Genomic DNA, 19,339 nt, shown 5'->3' with positions numbered 1-19,339 from the left:
CAGTCATTTCCATGAATTATCAGAATGTCAAGAACCAGGTTGATTTTTTTTCCCATCATATCAAACACTGACGTGATGATCAAATGTTACATATTTCTGAAATGTAGTTTTGACCCTTAAAACAAGCTGACAGTTCTTTTAAAAAACACATTAAAGCCAAGTATTACTAACAGACTGCAATAGGTAAATTACTCATCGTGCGGGCTGTACTTTCAGTAGTAGCTTGCATCCATATAAACAAAGAAAATCATTACCTCTCTGGGCAGTAAAAAAAAAAAGATTCAAATAATATATCAGAGGACAAAAGAAACCTTTAAATCTCTGGCTACTGATCAATTGCGTATGCAAGCATAAAACCAACTTTGGCACTTTTGTCTGCCTGCTTTAGTTTGTAAAATGTGATGTAGTCATTATCAGAGCTTATATTTTTGGTCTCTTTATCTACAGGGGCGAGGCTCAGGCTTTCCCGGGAGGAGGCGGCCAAGAGGGGCTGGTCTGTCAGGTAGAGCAGGACGTGGCAGGGCCAGAGGGAAAAATGGAGTGAGTCCCAGCATCAACCCTGGGGTATGTGCTGTTTCCGTTTGAGATATTGCACTACATTAAAATTGGTGTTAGTTTTCCCTTCAGCTATAGACCCTAATGAAATATTCCAAGCAGCGTTATCTTTGTTTGTCACACTTTGTTTATTTTGTGGGGGGTTTTTCTCCTTATATGCAGGTCACCACAATAGAAAACCCATACCCAGTCAAGGAGGAAGAGGAGAATGCAATGCATAACACAGTGGTCATATTTTCCAGCAATGATAGTTTTACACTAAAACAGGTGTGTTTTTTCTCTATGTTTACACATAAGTGTTCAGACATGGTTCATTTTGAATTTCAGACCTTCAACGTGCAAAAATTCATGGGTTGCAATTCAGTCTGTGCTTAAAAAGATTTCTCCCACTGGAGATCATTAATTCCTGTGGAGATACTGCCTGCAGGAAACACAGTCAATTATATAACACAGGATCACACTGAAATTTGATTATTTCTTACTTTCTCTACCCCAAATCATATCTGTGTGCTGTTTTTCTCTGTAAAATATGAGTGATTGCTGACAGTCTCTGCAAAATATTAATCAAGACTTTGAAGTAAGCAGAAACTAGGGTTTGTATTGTAGTACATTAATTTTTAGAGAATTTTAAGAAGACCACTGCTTATCAGCGCAGTTATTTACGCTTAATGCAATCAGTACTGTCATTCGTGCTTGCAGTCCTCTGACAAAAGAGAGAGGTGTGGAAAAATAAATATGATTAAGTGTGAAGGACAAGCTTAGAAAATGGTAAATGGCCTGGTATTTATATAGCGCTTTTCTACTTTACACTCAAAGCACTTTATACAACATTTCTCATTCACCCATTCACACAAGCACTTTTTTCTACATTTAAGTGCATTCTAGCTAACATTCACACTCATTCATAGCCCAGTGAACACATTGCAGAGCAACTTGGGGTCCAGTATCTTACCCAAGGATATTTGACATGCAGACTGGAGCAGCCAGGGATCAACCCGCCCACCTTCCAATTAGCAGATGACTTTTTCTACCTTCTGAACCACCCCACCCCAAAATGGCTGCAGTAGGCAGTTTTCTTTCTTTTTTTAAATTGAGTTTCATTTCACTTTAGAAAAGTATGTTATTGCATATGTATATTGTCACATCTTTGTTCTGCACTTCAGTAGCTAAGCTAAAGGAATGACAACTGCACAAACAATAACAAGAACAGCCCAAATTATGGGTTGTTCCACATATTTTGACGCTGCCCCCTGGTGACAGTAGACAGCTACAACATGTAGCTCTGCAAGGACCAGCACATCAACATGCCAGTCTCTTACAAAAGCGTTTTTTTAAAAATATAAATACCTTTGTATGTGACAAGCAGACTTGACAAAAAGTTTGACAATAGGCAGGAATTCCTATTCTGCAAAAAATGAAATTAAGCAGCTGCGGATTTTATTTGATTTCATTTGTTTTGTTTTAAGCGGTAGTGTGTTAGGGGTTTTTCTAAACCTTGCTTTGGGAAGTTGGGAAAGTCAGTGTCTTTCTTCCTTTTCAGGACATGTGCGTGGTGTGTGGGAGTTTTGGTCTTGGTGCAGAGGGCCGTCTTCTGGCCTGTGCTCAGTGTGGCCAGTGCTACCATCCATTCTGTGTCGGCATTAAGGTATAGTATGTCGCTATTGAGTTTGTACATTAGAAATGGCATTTGGCAAACTGAACTACATGAAACTGTCCCCTTGTCATTTCCCTGTAGATCACCAAGGTGGTGCTAAGCAAAGGCTGGCGCTGTCTGGAGTGTACCGTATGTGAGGCCTGTGGTCAGGCCACAGATCCTGGCCGCTTGCTGCTATGTGACGACTGTGACATTAGCTACCACACATACTGCCTGGACCCTCCACTGCAAAATGTTCCCAAGGACAGCTGGAAGTGCAAATGGTGAGTAGCTTTATGATCATTACACCAAAATTTGCTTCAGACAGGCAGTAATTTAAATTAAAACTAAACTTTAATGTGGTAATTACTAGAGATGGACCGATCCGATATTACGTATCGGTATCGGTCCGATACTGACCTAAATTACTGGATCGGATATCGGAGAAAAATAAAAAATGTAATCCGATCCATTAAATATCACAAAAGCAGCTCACAAAACTTGCGACACGCCGTAACTCGCCTCAGAACGTTAGCACGTCGGAGCAGTATGCATCACGTGATAGAGCGGCTGTGGCATGCGGGACCTGTCGGTGGTCTGGATAGCATTTGGAGCTTTGCTACCAACCCGGCATTTCATCTCCGACAAAGTTATCCCCGAGAGAAGTAAAGCAAGTGTGTAAGTCCATCTCTGAATGTTTGTAAAGCATTCCTGCGTTAAGCTTAACAAGTGACTGCCTCTTCTTGTTGCTACTTCAATCATGAAACTGCTTAATGATCAGCTGATCGGCTTTTCTGTTGCGAGTCCGTGTCTCTAGTTTGCTTTTGGCCCACTTTGCACCAGAAAGAGGAAACCAGCGGATAAACAACAGCAGCACGTTTAAGCTTGATAAGCTGTTGTTAGAATTTATTTAATATTACTTTCTACTCGAGGATCTTTTTCTACGTAGTTGACGGCTGGTAACTGTGCAGGGGCGGATCTAGCAAAGTTTAGCCAGGGGGGCCGATAGGGCATTAACAGGGAAGAGGGGGCACAAAGACATACTTTTCTTTCTTATTCTCATTTAAAATGTCGAGCTTTTAATAAATAATTATCTGACACCCAAAGTTTTAATTTGATGTAAAATGAATAGAAGTCAATTACTGTATATAGTAACTATTAAGTATAATATACCCTAGTAAGCTATTTGTAAAGTAAAGTGTGCGTGTTAGTCCCCATAGGGAAATAGTTCCTCTGCATTTAACCCATTCACCCAGTGAAGCAGTGGGCAGCCACCAGTGCAGCGCCCGGGGAGCAGTGTGTAGGGACGGTACCTTGCTCAGGGGTACCTCAGGGTAGCCGTTCAGTGGAGTCGAACCCCCGACCTTCCGATCATGGGGCCACCACTCTACCTACTGAGCTATCCCTGCCCTAGTACTTTTTCCTTTGGGAAGGTACCATCTGTGCAGTCTGCAATTTTGTTGAAGAAAGATGTTGAATCTATTTAATATTTCTTGAAAAATAATTGATTTCTGTGCATTTTTTTTCACACTGCATCAAATTAAGGTTGATTACGTCGATTAAGCATCATGAGGTGGAACGTGAGGGGTGGTTCCCTATTTTTTATTTATTTATTTTTGTTGTTGCTGGGAGTTGGAACCCTATTAGTTAGGCTGCTTAATATTTACGCTAAGTACTCTTTAAAATACCAGAATAGGGAGGATGGTGTAGGTTTAAGTTTATTAGATTGATCAGTATTGCTGAACTATGAAATATTTTTTTTTGCATACAGGTATAACAGAATAGCTTTAGTGTAGTTGTTGTTTTAAACTTGAGTATGAACTTATACAAAATGCAGCAAGACATTTAAAAAAAAAAACAGTTTTGTTGATTAAAAAACACTATATCGGATTCATATCGGTATCGGCAGATATCCAAATTTATGATATCGGTATCGGACATAAAAAAGTGGTATCGTGCCATCTCTAGTAATTACTGAAAATGACTGAACATGTTTATTGTTACAAGCAGCGCAGGCAATTTACCATGTTTTACCTTTTCCTGTTTGCCTTGTAATGCTTACTTGCTTACGTCTGTTTAAAAATGGTGTACGTTATCAGATACACAAAGAAACAACAAGTGTTTATGGACTGCGATGGAAACAAAGAAAATATTTTCATATTAGCATCATGAAGACAGTGTAGGGAGGAGAAGGGATTTTGCAGCACAGATACAACTGTGTTATCCCTTTTCAAGTAACCTGGGTTAAATGACCTCTGTCCTTCCTGTCTCCTGCAGGTGTGTGTCCTGTACGCAGTGCGGTGCCACCACCCCAGGCCTAAGGTGTGAGTGGCAGAATAATTATACCCTGTGTGCTCCCTGTGCCAGCCTTTCAACGTGCCCAATTTGCTTGGTGGACTACAGCGAAGGCACAATCATCGTGCAGTGCCGCCAGTGTGACAGGTGTGTAGTTTTTCTACGAACCTATCAGCTCTAGAGGATCATTCTCTACCAATTTTCCTAAAATAACTGGTTCTTATCAAGACGGGTTTTTTTTGTGTACGCAGATGGTTTCATGCGTCATGTCAAAGTCTCCACTCAGAGGAAGACATAGAAAAAGCTGCAGACAGCAGCTTTGACTGTACAATGTGCCGAACTTTCAAGACCACTAAAGGTGGGAGCACCATAACTTTGCTAAACATATTTTGTTGTTTCAACAAAAAGAGGAAATCAACGCACCCTAATTGTGACATTTGTTTGTTTTAATGGCGGCTATGTTGTGTTCCTACAGTTGTGACCAAGATCAGAGACACCACTGAGCCACTACCAGTAACACAGATTGTCACAAAGGCTAAAGAAATTGGTAAGGTCACAAAAGAACAACAGAAAACAAACGATCAATTTGGGTTCTTTTGTTTGTTTGTTTGTTTTCTTGCACAACCTCAGTTTATTGACTACACACAAACATTTTTTGGTCGTTTCAGATCTGTCAAGGACCTACACCCAGGATGGTGTTTGTTTGACAGAGTCAGGACTTTGCCAACTCCAGAGCTTATCTGCTACAGCGTCACGGCGGAGGAAGCCCAAACCAAAACTTAAGTTGAAGATCATTAACCAGAACAGCGTGGCAGTGCTTCAGGCTCCAGTCGACCCCCTCTCAGAGCTCTCTCGTGATGAAGACATGGAGGACAACAGAGGTACATGTCTTCACAGAAGCGTCTTTATTTTCAGATGATTATCCAAGGTTTTAACCCTGTTATCACATTTTCTGTATTTATCTACTTAAATATGTAGCAGCCGGCTGGTGTTTTGTATATTTTTGGTTGTGTAGGATAAAAGAAAAAAAATATTAGCAGTAATTCCTAGAAAAGCCAAAGGTATCATTTTAACCCCAGTGTAAAATTACAATCGCTGCATGCCATGTTGCCTAGCAACATGACATATTGTATTTTGATGTGAAGGCTGCTATAACATGAGCCGAGAGCTAGCTAGATGTGATTAATGAGTAAAGGTATAGGGAACTGTAGATGGATAAAAGATGAATATTCAAAGCAGGGTGTGACTGGACGCCAAACTAAAATTTAGCCAAAAAGCATAGATTTCCCCTGAGTTAATAGTAAAAGAATTAGCGTGATATTTACTTACATGTATTGAAATTCTCCCTCTTACTCAGAGTTAATAAAATGTTTTAGGAATGAGATTACAAAAAGAGAAGGTGGGGCCTCACTGGAAATTGCCGTCCTGATTAATGGGACTGGTGAACTTAATTTCAATCTGGCTAATATTCTGCCACTAAGTGGAGTTCACAAAGAATTTACCCTGGCATTGTTCTGAGGGGCCTGGCTGGGATGTTTTCTGCTGCAAGGCTGTCACTCACCATCACTGGGTGCTCTGTCTCTCTCTCACAGAGGCGGAGCTCCTAGATTGTGAGGCAAAGTCTGACTCAAGCCTGGAGCGAGAGCCAGCAGAAGATGACTCCAAGGGGGCTGACGGCGGCAAGAAGAGGAAGAGGAAACCGTACCGGCCGGGTAGGGCACCTGATTGAAGGAGACAGCTCCTCTGAAGCGTAAAATGGTGCAGTACATGGCCGACGCTGTAGCGAAGCACTGCCATCTCACGGCCTCTCTGCCGAAAGCTGAATACAATGGACAGTCTATATTTAAAATATTGAAAATTAAGTAACCTTTATAACTGCAAATAAAATGTTTATATGTATTATAAATATATTTCTTATAACTTCTTAAAAGGTATCGGTGGGTTCATGGTCCGTCAAAGAAGCCGTCCAGGCCAAGGTCCGGGCAAGGCTAAACGATCCCTCTGCAGAAAAGATTCTTCTGGCTCTGTGTCGGAGAATCTCATTGGAAAAGATGAAGGTTTGTGCACCAGAATTGTATGTGAATCTGTCTTTCAAAATAAGAGATAACTGTAGAACTAGAAGAGAGTGGCTATACTTTTTCTGTTTATTACAGGCTGGCCAGAGGCACTGCCGGAAACTCCTGTTGATGAGACGCCCCCCGGACCGGAAGTTCCAGAAAAAATAAAGAAACGATATCGAAAGAAGAAGACAAAACTGGAGGAGGCATTTCCAACCTACCTGCAGGTCTGCCGTCCGTGATAGCGTCCATCACTGTTTGCTTGTATATACAGAATTTGAATATATTGTTACATTTCTATATCACGCTAACCTTGTGGAGTATATCTATCATGGAGGAATTTATTTTATAGATTTACTTCTTGATTCTATTTTTTGTTCTTTTTTTAATTTTGGAAATGGATATTAAGTTTTTATATATATATATATATATATATATTAGGGGTGCAACGATACACAAAATTCACGGTTAGGTTCGGTTCGATACTTTGGTGTCACGGTTCGATATTTTTTCGATACAAAAAAAATGTTCATGCCTTTTTAATTTGTCATTTATTAAAATTATAAATATATATTTTAACTCAAAAGTACAGTTTTTAAATTTAACCCTAACCCTTGTGCGTGTTTTTTATTTTGACAGCGAATGCGCACCTGCGGACCACTTATGTGCAGCCCTGGTTATTTAGCTCGTCATATTGCAGCCACAGAAATTCTTTTGTCCATGAAACCATAAAGCTGCACTTTCTTTTTGCCTTATAGTCTGATTTGTCATAACTTTTCCGTTTTGTGGTAAGCTTTTCTTTGGCTGTCACTTCTTCACCCTGACCTGTCTTATTTGGCTCAGCAGAACTGAAATATATATCTGTCTGTGAAGGTTCTCAGTCATCCAGGTCATCGTAGTCAAATATAAATCCTGCTGCTTTTACACACCGACTCACATAAGCTCAGCGATTCTCTGCGCGATCAACCTCTCACATGTTTAAGCTTGCTGCGGGAGATTTCACTTGTCATGTTTGCATAGTAAGCTAACGATTAATAAGACAATGTCAGAGGAATTTGTGCACAAATTATCATCACTCACAGATCAGTGCTGTCGCTCTCTATACACAGTTCGCACGATTGCAAAGTGGAAGCAAAAAACAAGCGCAAATTCAAACGCGATTTCAATATGTCACATATTGACAGTGGCTCACCGATGCCAATGACATAATTACCCAGCTACATTTCCGAAAGAATGCAAAAGCATTGACATATATTTTTCCTTCCTACGATAGGCCGACGGGCAGGGCAGAGATAGATTTTGGTAGCCCAACTGGAAAAATCGCTAGCCCCGGGATGTCGGGCTAGCGATTTTGCGAGCCCTGTATCTGATTGAGGAATCACTCATCTTTGGAAAAGAGAGTTTATTACAGAGAAATGGCTCTTTCCAAAATAAAAGCTATACTATACGCTTCTTCTGGGCTATATTCTCAGCAGCATATTAAACATATCAGATCCCCATAAGGAGAATCATGTGCTAACGGCTGTCTAAATGACTCGGGTAAAGTTTGAAGCGTGTGCTTGTTGTTTTTGTCTGCTTCCACTTTTCTTTGCACTAGGATGATGTCGGCGTAAATGTGCAGTCATATTCGTTGTGTTCTCACTAGTGCTTTCAGGTTAATCTCGTTGAAATTACCTTAACGCCACAACACGGCAAATCTCCGTTAACGAGCTACCCCTGATCGCCCCGTGCATGGGGCTAGACGGCCAACACGTTAACAAGCTAACTGCGCTAACACACTAGTTCCCACCCATGTAATTGAGCATTGCGTGGCACATCCAACATACTGTTTTACTTTAGTCCATGACGCGCTTACCTTCAGGGTCATACATCACATGAAAACCAAAATAATTCCAAACGCCAGATCTGAATGAGGGTGGGGGAGGTTCAATTTGCCATGTTGCAAGGAGAGCTTAACTTCTGTCTCACTAGCTTGCCCTGCACTCTTCCTTCTGACGATGCTGTCTGTGTTGAGCGCTCAGTGGATCTGCGCTCGACAGTGCAGCCTAGGCGGAGTAGTCGAACGCAGATTCACTGAGCGCTCAACACAGACAGCATCTCAGAAGGAAAGTTGATAAAAATAAATTACAAATTTTGTATTGTTCGATACATATGCGTACCGAACCGAAAGCACTGTATCGAACGGTTCAATATCGATACGAATATCGTTGCACCCCTATAAAAATATATATATATATATATATATTATTGTGCAAACGTTCCTCTCCTGTGCAGATTGTCTGATCACATCATGAAATGGCTGTTAAATGTGTTTTATCTCACCCTTGGGAAGGTTGGGATTTCAAGTGCATCCAAGTACAATGCCTTGAAACCAGTTGCAGAACTATTGTGCTTAGTGCTCCTTCTGTGAGCCTTTTTTATTATTTTTATTTAAAGGGGAAAAGCCCAAAGATACTCATATTAGAGGATAGATGTTTTTGATCATACCCTTTAATTGGCCCCTATTTTAGTTGAGAATTGACACACAATAGCTTAACATGGATGTAACTCCAAGGCTCTGTGTCCCCAGTTAGTATCCGTCTGTCACCTTGTGTTGGCTAAAACATGGATATGTGATGCATTAAGCCACCGGCAGCTGTCAGTGCTGCTCTTTATCCCACCATGGTACAGGGGTGACGGGGGATATTGAGTCTAACCTAAAGGTCTAACACAGTGAAGCTTATTTCATTAGTTATTAAGACAGCACCAGGTTGGGCTTTTAGTTTCTCAGTGCAGCAGGACAGCAGATGACTTATGGGTGTAAGTGGTTGGGGGAGGTTGGCCCGATAAGGTGAGGCCAAGAGTAACCTCGCTGTTAGTTTCTAAGCTTTTCTGTTTCACTTAAGTTCACATGGGGTTTAAATGGATGCGGATGGTTTTCTAAGAATGATGTCAAGAAAAATTAGGTGACACTGGCTGGTGTCCTGTGTTTTCATGTTCAGGAGGCTTTCTTTGGAAAGGACCTGCTAGACAAAAGCAAGCAGAGCAGGCAACAGGGGGTCGAATCAGGATTACTAGAAGACGGACAAAGCCAAGTGGAGAGGAAGCATCCCACTAGCAGTTTTCTGGATCCCTCATCAGACCCTCTGCTTAGCGCATCAACAACATCCATTCCCCCCAGACCAGCAGTAGCACGTATGTATATACATTACTTTGGTTCTCCGCAGCAAGAGATGTAATATTCACTGATTCAAAGCATCGTACTGCACTGAATATTTGATATGACCAAAGACAGAGCATGCTCTGAACTTGGCCAGTGCTTTTAAAGAAACAATGCAGGTGTTTGGCAAAGGGTAAAACAGCATATAGTCCATGTTGCATGAAGTTTTAATGAATTTTGTCTCCCTTGTACTTACTTGTCCCCAATGAGAGTATTAACCGCTTCATGCAGAACTGAATGGGTTTGAAACATGTTTACTGAACACATGTTCAAATTGCATATTCCCCATTCATACATGACCAAAATGTTGGAGGTTAATCTCTGATAATTAGCATTCAGACCCTCGACTGCTGCTCCAACTAAAGCTAAACTAATTAAAGAATACTTAAATTCCAAAAGCGAAGTAAATACAGCGAACTTTCAGTTTCTGTTCTCTTTGCAAGCTCGCTCTGTCTTGCTACACTCACTGTGTGTGTCTTGCTCTCTTGATCTTTCTCTAAATTTTTCAAAAAATTTTAAATGCCCTTTATACTGACCTCAAGGATGGCACAGCCAGAAACAGAAGTGTAATATCCTGAATAATAGCAATGTGTTGTCAGGACTGAGTCCAGATAGAAAAGGTTTTTAGCAAAAAACTGCCATAAAATTAAAGATTAGAAGCTTGCCAGTATTCTAACAGTAGTTTAATTTATTATTTAAAGCGCAGTGCAGATAGTTTGTAACTTGCGCCATAGCTTTACATTGTTAGCCGCTCCCTGCACTCCAGTCAAATAGATGTGTCCAAGACTGATGACTGTAGCAGAAGTAGACTTAGATTGTGTTTGAAATCAAACAATCCCACCATTTCACTGACAGGTGAACAGGGATGTGGTATGATTGCTGATTCAATTTTCAGTCTTGTTCCAGCCTATTTAAATACCCAAACTTGATACACTCTGTCCACATATCTGGACATTTGGTAGCTTCTTATGTTGGCACGAATCGAACAAAACACGCGTCTATGAAGTTCTTCACAATTAGTAATTACCTGGCTCTTAGAGAGAAATATTTGATTTTTATTACAAAATTACTGTTTGATTTGACAAATTTGTCATAAACTAGGGTTAGTTTGCTTAATAGGCTGTCATTGTGTTTAAAGGCATCGTGATGACTTGGGAAGTGACAGTAATGAATACTGGATTCCCGAGAGGGTTGCAGATTTTTTTTGCCATTCAGAATCTGGTGTGCCTCATTTAAAAGAAAGAAACTCAGCAGTTTTAACAGTTCAGTAAAATAAAACACTGGAACCTTGACAACTGTGACTTTAAAAAATGGTGATTTATTTATTTATTACACTTTTACTTCAACTTTTTAAGGAAGAAAATAGAAAATTATTAGAAGAGACTATATTACGAGACAAAAAGCTAGAAGTCGAATGACTCACATCAGTCAAGGCCTTCACTGACGAAATCCATGAGACAGAAAACCTTACAGTTCATATAATTAAACTTATTCTTTAGTATACATTCTTTGGAAAGATACATCTGATATGGTACATTTGGAGTTTTTTTTTATTTTATTTGTGACATTTTTTAATGTTTATTTTTAACAGCAAATTCTACATGAGGCATCCAAACAGATGGTTCCAACTCTCATTCATGTCCGTTCATCATCATCAATTATGATTTGTGACAGTTTGGTTTTCTTCCTTTTTTTGTTCTTTTGTTCCTTTTTCCCCCCGCATCTACAGAGACGTCTGAGGAACCATTAGTTGATCTATCTGATGTTCTGAACACTGATGCAGACATCTTGGGAATGCTCGGAAAGCCAAGCAATGACTCTGGTGCGTTATGTATCTCACAGGCAGTCACAGTGGCAAGATTTTATTAATAGTCACCTAGCCGTGGGTATATAAAATAGTTTCACTCCTCAATTAGAAATTTCCCCAAATAGAAACAATCTTTTGCTTTCACTACGTTAATAATTTTTTAATATCACAATATTTTTTTGTTTGTTCACCTTTTTTGTTTTCTTTTTTGTTTGCATCATCTAAAGTGTGTTGTGCTTATGCTGTCTTCACTATTTTTTTTTCCACCCACTCATTTGATCTGGTTTTGGGTTCTTGTAGGTCTTGATTTTTGCCCCTTCCAGGTTGACAGCTCACCTCCTCCTTTTGGTAAGGGTGCTCTGGCCTACTAATCCCTTGCTTTAGTGCATTCTCCCCCTTTTACAGTGTCTCCGTGTCTCTATTTAAGTGTGCATGTATAAAAGCTGTTTTAACACTCATTAACTTCTTAGTGCTTACCTAACACCGTGCACGGTATTCACTCAAGCGCCTATGGTGTGTGGGTCTTTGTTTGTGAACCTCCTATACCCTAACGCAAGTTCTTATCTGCCTAATCGAAAATGTCTCCAAGATAGCAGAGAAACAAATTGGCAAGGACATCCTAGTATTCAAGAAATGAGCAGTTTAGAACAAGAGGCCTTGGCAAATGTCCTTCTAATTCCTGAAGACGGTGAAATCCTCAGTTCTCATTCCTGTGGCTTTATGGCAAAAAGCATCTGCAGTTCATGTCCTTCATTCTTTGGAAGAAGAAAAAGAAATACTTTATTTATCTGAAATATTCTAAGGGCTTATATAATTTCGTTTTTGTACTGCTGTTGCCAACCAATGTTTGCAACCATCCTTGTATTGGTATTTAGTTTTGTGTAGAAGAAATTATTTAAATACTTTAAAGTGTCAGACATTAGTTGGAGAGGAGTGTGTTATGTTGGTAGTCGTGCTTTGATAAATTCTTATGTAATTCAAATTGAAAGAAATGTTTCAAAAGAAGCTCCATGGCTTTCTTTTAAAAAGAAAGGTCTTAAATGGAAGGCTAATGTAGGGGTTAGAACAGCATTTTCCTTCAGACTTTGTGTACCTTTAATCAGATTTAGTCTGACCTGTCTGAACTTTCACATATCCTAAAACATTCCTTTAAAACAATACAGGAACCCCAAGGAGCTGTAATTGTATAGTCTTTGGTCTTGGTTGTGTTCCACAGGCTGTTATGACACTTCAGTTCTATATTTCTGATCTCGTTCTTGCTCAGTATTTTGTTGGTTGCTGTGTATGTGTGCACATGTGTCTGTGTTATGATTTGTTTTTGCATTGACTGTGTGTTTCCACAGCTGGTCTGGACATTGGGCCCCTGGCAGACAGTTCCCCAGTGGCGCCCCAGTCTCAGGCAGGCCGGAGAACACCTCGAACCCTCTCAGAGGAACCCCTGGATGGCATTCTCAGCCCAGAGCTGGACAAAATGGTTACTGATGGTCAGTGTGGGAGACCAGGCGCCATGTTTAGCCACAGTTCTAACACAGGAACTTCCCACAGGGATTAAGAACCATTGTTGGTTGTTGCTTTTGGTTTTAGTTCATTGTGATTTAATTTAACAACACGCAAGAAATTCTGTGATACAGGCAGCGATGACGAAGTCCAGGCATTGTTAGGGATTTAGGAAAACAAGACATCCTGTGTGAACTTGAAATGAAGCGCTCCAATGGGAGCATTTTGTTCTTGATTTTGGGTCGCACAGTTTCCAACAAAAGTGAAGTAAAACAGCTGAAACGTTGTTGTAACCATCAGCTAACTATTTATCCAATATTTATCGGGCATTTTAGTACATTGGGAATGTAGAGAACAGTGGATCAAAGTTAGTTCTGTGGAAAGTTTCTGTGCATTAAGCCCATCTTCTTCTTCTGGCTTTTAGTAGAAATTTGTTTTGCAACTTTAAGGCCCTTTGCTTTGGAACTTCAAAATGAATAATAATCTGTTTTTGTTGATTCTTTGTTTTTCAGAGTCAATTCTCAGCAAACTTTACAAAATTCCAGGTTTGTAATTTTTATCTTTCTTGTGAAAACTTAAGTTTGGTCCAGTTATTTCCCACCCAGCATAACTGACCTCTAAACTCATGATGAAGTGTTGTAACCAATTTCACCAATATAATGTTATAAAGATTAGTGTAATGAATGTTCTGGTTCCTTTAAAAGCAGTAATGGGATGTTCTCTGACATTGTATGCTACTACATTTCATACACATGTACGCTTACACTGAGCTGTCAAACTTTTTCAGAGCTGGAAGGAAAGGATGTGGAGGATCTCTTCACAGCAGTCCTGAGCCCCAGCACGAGCCAACCACCACCACAGGTGCCTCACCCCCAGGGTCCAGGGCCCCTCCCTGCCACACCTGGCACTAGCATGCCTCACCCCAATGCAGGTACATCATTAGTCATTTTGCCCTGATCAAATAAAAATATTACAAAATGTTTTTAAAATCTCCATCTACTTCACCTCGCAAATCTTGTGTTCAGGGAATCCCATGTTTCCAAGAATGCCAATGATTAATGGTATGATGGGACCAAACCAACGCTTCCCTACAAATCATGGAGCAGGGCCCTGCATCCCAGAAAATTTCTCTCCCCTCAACCGTATGCCTTTCACTGACAATCCGAGGTAAAGTCATGCTTCCCTTTCAACTGTTAATGCATTTTTTTTCTTTACTCAGCAAAATCAGCAAAGTATAACTTTGGAGCTTCTGTTCTTTGTGTTACAGGGAAAGAAAGTTTAATCAGATGCCTAGAGAGGCAGTTGGTCCATGGCCCACCCCTACCCATGGCCCTGGCCCTACACCCCCTGGTTCTTTGCCCGAGGGGGACACTGAAGCCATGTCAAATGCCCAAAGGAGTACACTCAAGTGGGAAAAGGAGGAGACACTTGGAGAACTAGCCACCGTTGCTCCTGTGCTATATACTAATATCAATTTCCCCAACCTTAAAGAAGAATACCCAGGTTGGTATATAGCTCTAAAGCTTGAAGGCATTTTCTCTCCTGTTTGTGTTTTTTATGGTCCAGTTTACATTGTCATTCCTGTTATTTCTGCTCATTTCTGGTTATTGTTTTTATACTGACTGCATTACGTCATACAGTACAAACCATACCTTGTATGCACTTTGAGAGCTGCTGACTTGACAACTTTCTCCATTATTCTTCCTAGACTGGTCTACAAGAGTGAAGCAAATTGCAAAACTTTGGAGGAAAGCTAGTTCACAAGACAGGGCCCCATATGTGGTAAGATCAATGATTCAATTATCCCATTTAGTTTCAATTAAATCAAAGACTGTACAATGCAGGACACCAAAGTAGCTGCACAGACTTACCTAGTATGCAAAAGGCACACTCGTGTATCTGGCCAGTTGCCTTTTGCCAAACCAGTTTGAAACGCAGTCATTCTCTGATGAACTAATTAACAGCGGAAGTCTTGCTCAGAATTAAAGCTCCCTATTGCCTCTGTAATTAAGTTTACTGGAAGCCATTTTACCTGGTAGAGGCCCCTTTTAAAGACCCAGTCTCTGCTTGGCGAGTTTAGTTTTGGGGTTAACACTTATCTGTAAAAGGCTGATGGGATGTTGTTGAGAGTGTTGAATATGCTAACTCGAGAATGGAGCAACGCAGGATTTTCAAGTTGATACATAGATGCATCTACTAAAAATTGAGTTTGAATCTCAGTGACCTCAACCTCACGGTCAAAGGTCAACTTTTCTGAAAATCATGTAGGCTTTTCACATTTATGCCATAGGTGCATCTGTTAGGAGGCTGAGAGGATAGCACAGGCGGCTGCCAGTATTTTTTATTTGCAATCTTGTTTTAAAACCGCTATTGTGATACATCATCTTGGTTATGAACTATTGAGATACCTAATTTAACAATAAGAAGTTGACCTTCATCCTGCTCCATGTACAATATGTAAAGGCTATGCAGCCAAAGGATTAAGCATGGCAATCCCATCCAAAACAAATGCCTGCATATCATAAAAATATTATTTTTACTGCTATGAAATAATTATAATTCAGTATTGCGTACTAATGTTTGTAATAGTGTAAGTAGACATTACAGAGAATTGGGGGCTACATGGATAACCTTTATTTTTTTCTATAAGCTTGTATTTATCAAATCTCTCTAATCTGTTTTTGTTTTGTTTTTCAATTGTGATTGATTTGCTGTTTAGCAAAAGGCAAGAGATAACCGAGCAGCCCTGCGCATCAACAAAGTCCAGATGTCGAATGAGACCGTGAAGAGGCACCATCCACAGCAACAGCCCCCTGAGGTGTTTGATCCCAACATACCACTAGACACAGATCTCCTGTTTAAAGACCCTTTGAAACCAAAAGAGTCAGAGCATGAACAAGAGTGGAAGTTTAGACAGGTAAGAGTGTATGCAATGAAGTCAGTCAGTCGAATGCAGCGGCAGGTCCACTTTATATTAAGACAGCTAAGAAGTGGTGGTTTAGTAAAACACCCCCTAAAGAACTACACTATCCTCCACATTAACCCTGATGACATTGGTGGCTAGTAGGTCCAGCTCTTTTTTGGCATGAGACTGATAATTTATGCACCCCTTTTGTCATCTAATGCAGCTTTTCACTCTGTCCTTCCAACAGCAAATGAGGCAGAAAAGCAAACAGCAAGCCAAAATTGAAGCCACTCAGAAACTGGAGCAAGTAAAGAATGAACAGCTTCAACAACAACAACAACAGCAACAGCAACAACAGCAAACTAGTCAGTCAGAGGGAGATGCCAACAACAGTGGTAACCAAAGCCCAGCCTCCCAGCCCAGTAATGGCAGCATGTCCCCTATGCAGCAGGTCAACCCAAAAGAGAGCTTTTCCAGGACGCTATCAGGGACACCCACTTCAGGTCCTTCAGAGGATGTGTTCTTGCGACCCCCTCCTCCCCCTCCCTCTGGGCCTTCCTCCCAACCTCAGTCTCCACAAGTTTTCTCACCAGGTTCCTCTGGTTCCAGACCATCATCTCCATGGGATCCATATGCCAAGATGGTTGGGACCCCAAGACCTCCAACTCTCGGACCAAATGCGTGTCGAAGAATGCCCATGGAATCTGGTAAATCACCCACCTCCTTGATGGAGCAGCAGGACAGAGGGAGGCCCTCTCCTGCTCATGAATCTTTTGGTTCTCCCACATCAATGACCAGTGATCCTTACGCCAAACCTCCTGACACCCCAAGACCCACTGGTGAAGTTGACCCTTTTCTGAAGCCCATGGGTCCCCCCAGAGGCAGTCAAGCTGCTCAAGGAAGGCCTCCAATGGGTTCTCCTGGCAGAGACCCATACTCAAGGCCAATGATAAGAAATGATGCCTATCAGCGCATGACCCAGAACAGGATGATATTGTCTGACCCTTATTCAAGACCTTTACTCACGCCGATACCTGGAAGCAATGAGTCTGGCTCTGTCCCTCTATTTAAAACACCTATGCCCCCTCCTCAGGCTCAGGATCACTTCAACCGACCAGGCCCACATCCTACTGACAGATTCTCCCAGAATCAGCAAACTGACCCCTATGCCCAGCCTCCACACACCCCAAGACCGTCAGCGAATGACAACTTTACCAGTCCTCCCAGGATGGGCCAGCATCACCCACAGGGGCACTCCTTTGCTCAGCCAGGACCAATTACTCAAATATCAAGAAATCCTTATGCACATGCACCTTCCACTCCAAGACCTGACCACTTCACATATGACCCTTTTGCCCAGCCTTCTGGTCCTAGCAAGCAAGCTGCTGACCCTTTCTCTCAGCCTGTAGCTAACCACCGATCCATCAATGAAGCAGGTGCTCAACCTCGACCGTTTTTTGAGCCCTATGCTCGACCACCTGGCACCCCACGTCCCCATGACAACTATGGTCAACCACCAAACACCCCCAGCCCATCCTCAGATCCCTACTCGCAGGCTCCAGCTACACCTCGTCCTAGTGGAATGAACCAGTTTTCTCATCAGTCTCACCCTGGACAGAGGATGTCCCCTTCGCACTCAATGGACCCTTATGCTCAGCCACCAGGTACTCCTCGGCCATCAGTGGGGGAAAGGTTTTCTAAGTCACCAGGCAGCATGAGGGGGTCAATGGAGCCATTTACCAGTACACCCGGGACACCAAGGCCAGGGAGTAGTGACATGTTTCCCCAGCCTGGAGTCCCAAGACCAATGCTGAATGATCCTTACAGCCATCCTCCAGGCACCCCGAGGCCTGGTCCTGATGGGCTTACCAGACAAGGGCCAAGACAAGGACCAATGGGAAGCCAGGATCCTTTCTCCCCAACCCAAGGTAGACTTCAAGAGCCCTTCCCTCACCCAGACTTACAAACACCAAAACACCCCAGTGTTTCAGACGATGGATTTATTCAGTCACCCTCAAGAAGACCGAGTCAGACACCTGTCCATGATCCATTTGAACAAGCACCCATGACCCCTCGTCCACAGTCAGAAAAAATGGAAATGAAAGATCAGTCAGTTGTGGGTAACAATGGAGCTGGCCTTCAGGACCCGGTCCAACTGTCCAACAATCCACAAATTCCTGTTTCAGCAGCAGAGGCTCAAACTGTTGCTCTTGCTGAGTGCGATGAAAGACTCAGACAGGTACGTGAACACTGTTTGTGTTGTATTCTGAATCTTATAGTTTTAAATATTAATGTTAACTGTCTAATAATATTATTAATAGCCAGTACCAAATTGGTAAGAACAACAAGAAAACTACACATATCACTACATTTACAATATTCAGAAATTGTGTGAGTATCAGACAGATACTTCAAATTTTATTCTACAATCCTGTAGTTTAAAACATTTTATGATGCTGTGTAAAATGTAAAAGGAAAAACAAAATTAAAAACCAAATCAAGTAAAAATACTATAAAGACAAAGTATCACATTTTGAAACTAAAATGTAATCTTTTTTTAAAAAGTGTGTAATGCACATTTCAGTCTCTTCTTAAACCCCTCCCTATCTATACTTCTAAGTATTATGGGATTCTTCTTGTATACCAATCATGTTACAGATTAAGTTTCCTGTGAGATGTTTCCATGTATTTTTAAAGAATTATGAGATTATTTTTATAACTACATTGTTGCTTCTCTTAAATTCATGAGTATATTGGGGCAGGGTCAATGATTTCTTTGAACATTTTCAGTTTAAAAAAAATACAAATGAAATCATTTACATATCATAGCATGTGTTTGTTTATACTTTACAGTGTCCTCTTGAAAATAGAGGACTATTTATAAACTTTATCTTCAACACAACTGTTCCAGACAAAATATGGACATACAGAAAACTAAAAGAAATCTCAAATAAAATAATGTTGTGCAGCAGCTATCTAAAAAAAAAACAAAAAAAACCCAAAAAACCCCAAATCAATTCTTTGAAAAGCTAAAAATGATTTTAAAAATTTAAATCTTTCAAACTTACAGCGACAACGAATTAGAGAACTGATCATCAAACAGCAGCAACAGAGGAGTGCCACCCGACAGGAGAGGGGCCCTCAGGAGCCTGCTGGCACTATAACCCCAGGAACGCCACGGCCATGGCCCCAAGAGGGTCCTGCTCAACCAGGGGAAATATTCACCCGGCCTCCTCCGCCTTATCCTGGACAAGGACCTATTAGAGGGCCGATGAGGTTTCCTGGACATTTTCCAGGGGATCAGCGTGTAGCCTTTCCTAATGAAGGTCAAATGCCCCGCGGCCCACATCCTGGAGATTTGAGACATCAGGGACCAAGGTTTGTTTTGTTA

The 19,339-nt window shown here is 41.2% G+C and overlaps 1 protein-coding gene across 5 annotated transcripts in view; it reads left to right on the top strand.

The window, feature by feature from the left end:
* The window catches only part of kmt2cb (lysine (K)-specific methyltransferase 2Cb), a 93,996-nt gene that overhangs the window by 58,222 nt on the left and 16,435 nt on the right, over nt 1–19,339 (top strand). For 4 of the 5 annotated variants that reach the window (XM_085439005.1, XM_085439004.1, XM_085439002.1 and 1 more), the window contains 23 exons: nt 448–564; nt 718–822; nt 2,096–2,200; nt 2,291–2,472; nt 4,466–4,630; nt 4,735–4,841; nt 4,959–5,030; nt 5,152–5,364; nt 6,076–6,195; nt 6,415–6,540; nt 6,637–6,767; nt 9,522–9,714; nt 11,469–11,561; nt 11,847–11,894; nt 12,890–13,030; nt 13,556–13,588; nt 13,831–13,974; nt 14,069–14,210; nt 14,311–14,546; nt 14,752–14,825; nt 15,763–15,960; nt 16,196–18,187; nt 19,019–19,326. In XM_085439005.1, coding sequence (XP_085295131.1) covers nt 448–564; nt 718–822; nt 2,096–2,200; nt 2,291–2,472; nt 4,466–4,630; nt 4,735–4,841; nt 4,959–5,030; nt 5,152–5,364; nt 6,076–6,195; nt 6,415–6,540; nt 6,637–6,767; nt 9,522–9,714; nt 11,469–11,561; nt 11,847–11,894; nt 12,890–13,030; nt 13,556–13,588; nt 13,831–13,974; nt 14,069–14,210; nt 14,311–14,546; nt 14,752–14,825; nt 15,763–15,960; nt 16,196–18,187; nt 19,019–19,326 — 5,045 coding nt within the window. The remainder of the gene's footprint in view (nt 1–447; nt 565–717; nt 823–2,095; nt 2,201–2,290; nt 2,473–4,465; nt 4,631–4,734; nt 4,842–4,958; nt 5,031–5,151; nt 5,365–6,075; nt 6,196–6,414; nt 6,541–6,636; nt 6,768–9,521; nt 9,715–11,468; nt 11,562–11,846; nt 11,895–12,889; nt 13,031–13,555; nt 13,589–13,830; nt 13,975–14,068; nt 14,211–14,310; nt 14,547–14,751; nt 14,826–15,762; nt 15,961–16,195; nt 18,188–19,018; nt 19,327–19,339) is intronic. The other variant, XM_085439003.1, reaches the window with a different exon arrangement.

Source organism: Copadichromis virginalis, linkage group LG18 (genome assembly GCF_057382275.1).
Source record: "Copadichromis virginalis isolate Kocher_CV1m ecotype Utaka linkage group LG18, C_Virginalis_male_GT1.1, whole genome shotgun sequence".
Classification (NCBI taxonomy): Eukaryota; Metazoa; Chordata; class Actinopteri; order Cichliformes; family Cichlidae; genus Copadichromis; species Copadichromis virginalis.
The sequence above is the reverse complement of the archived record's forward strand: the minus strand, read 5'-3'. Positions and strand labels throughout refer to the sequence as shown.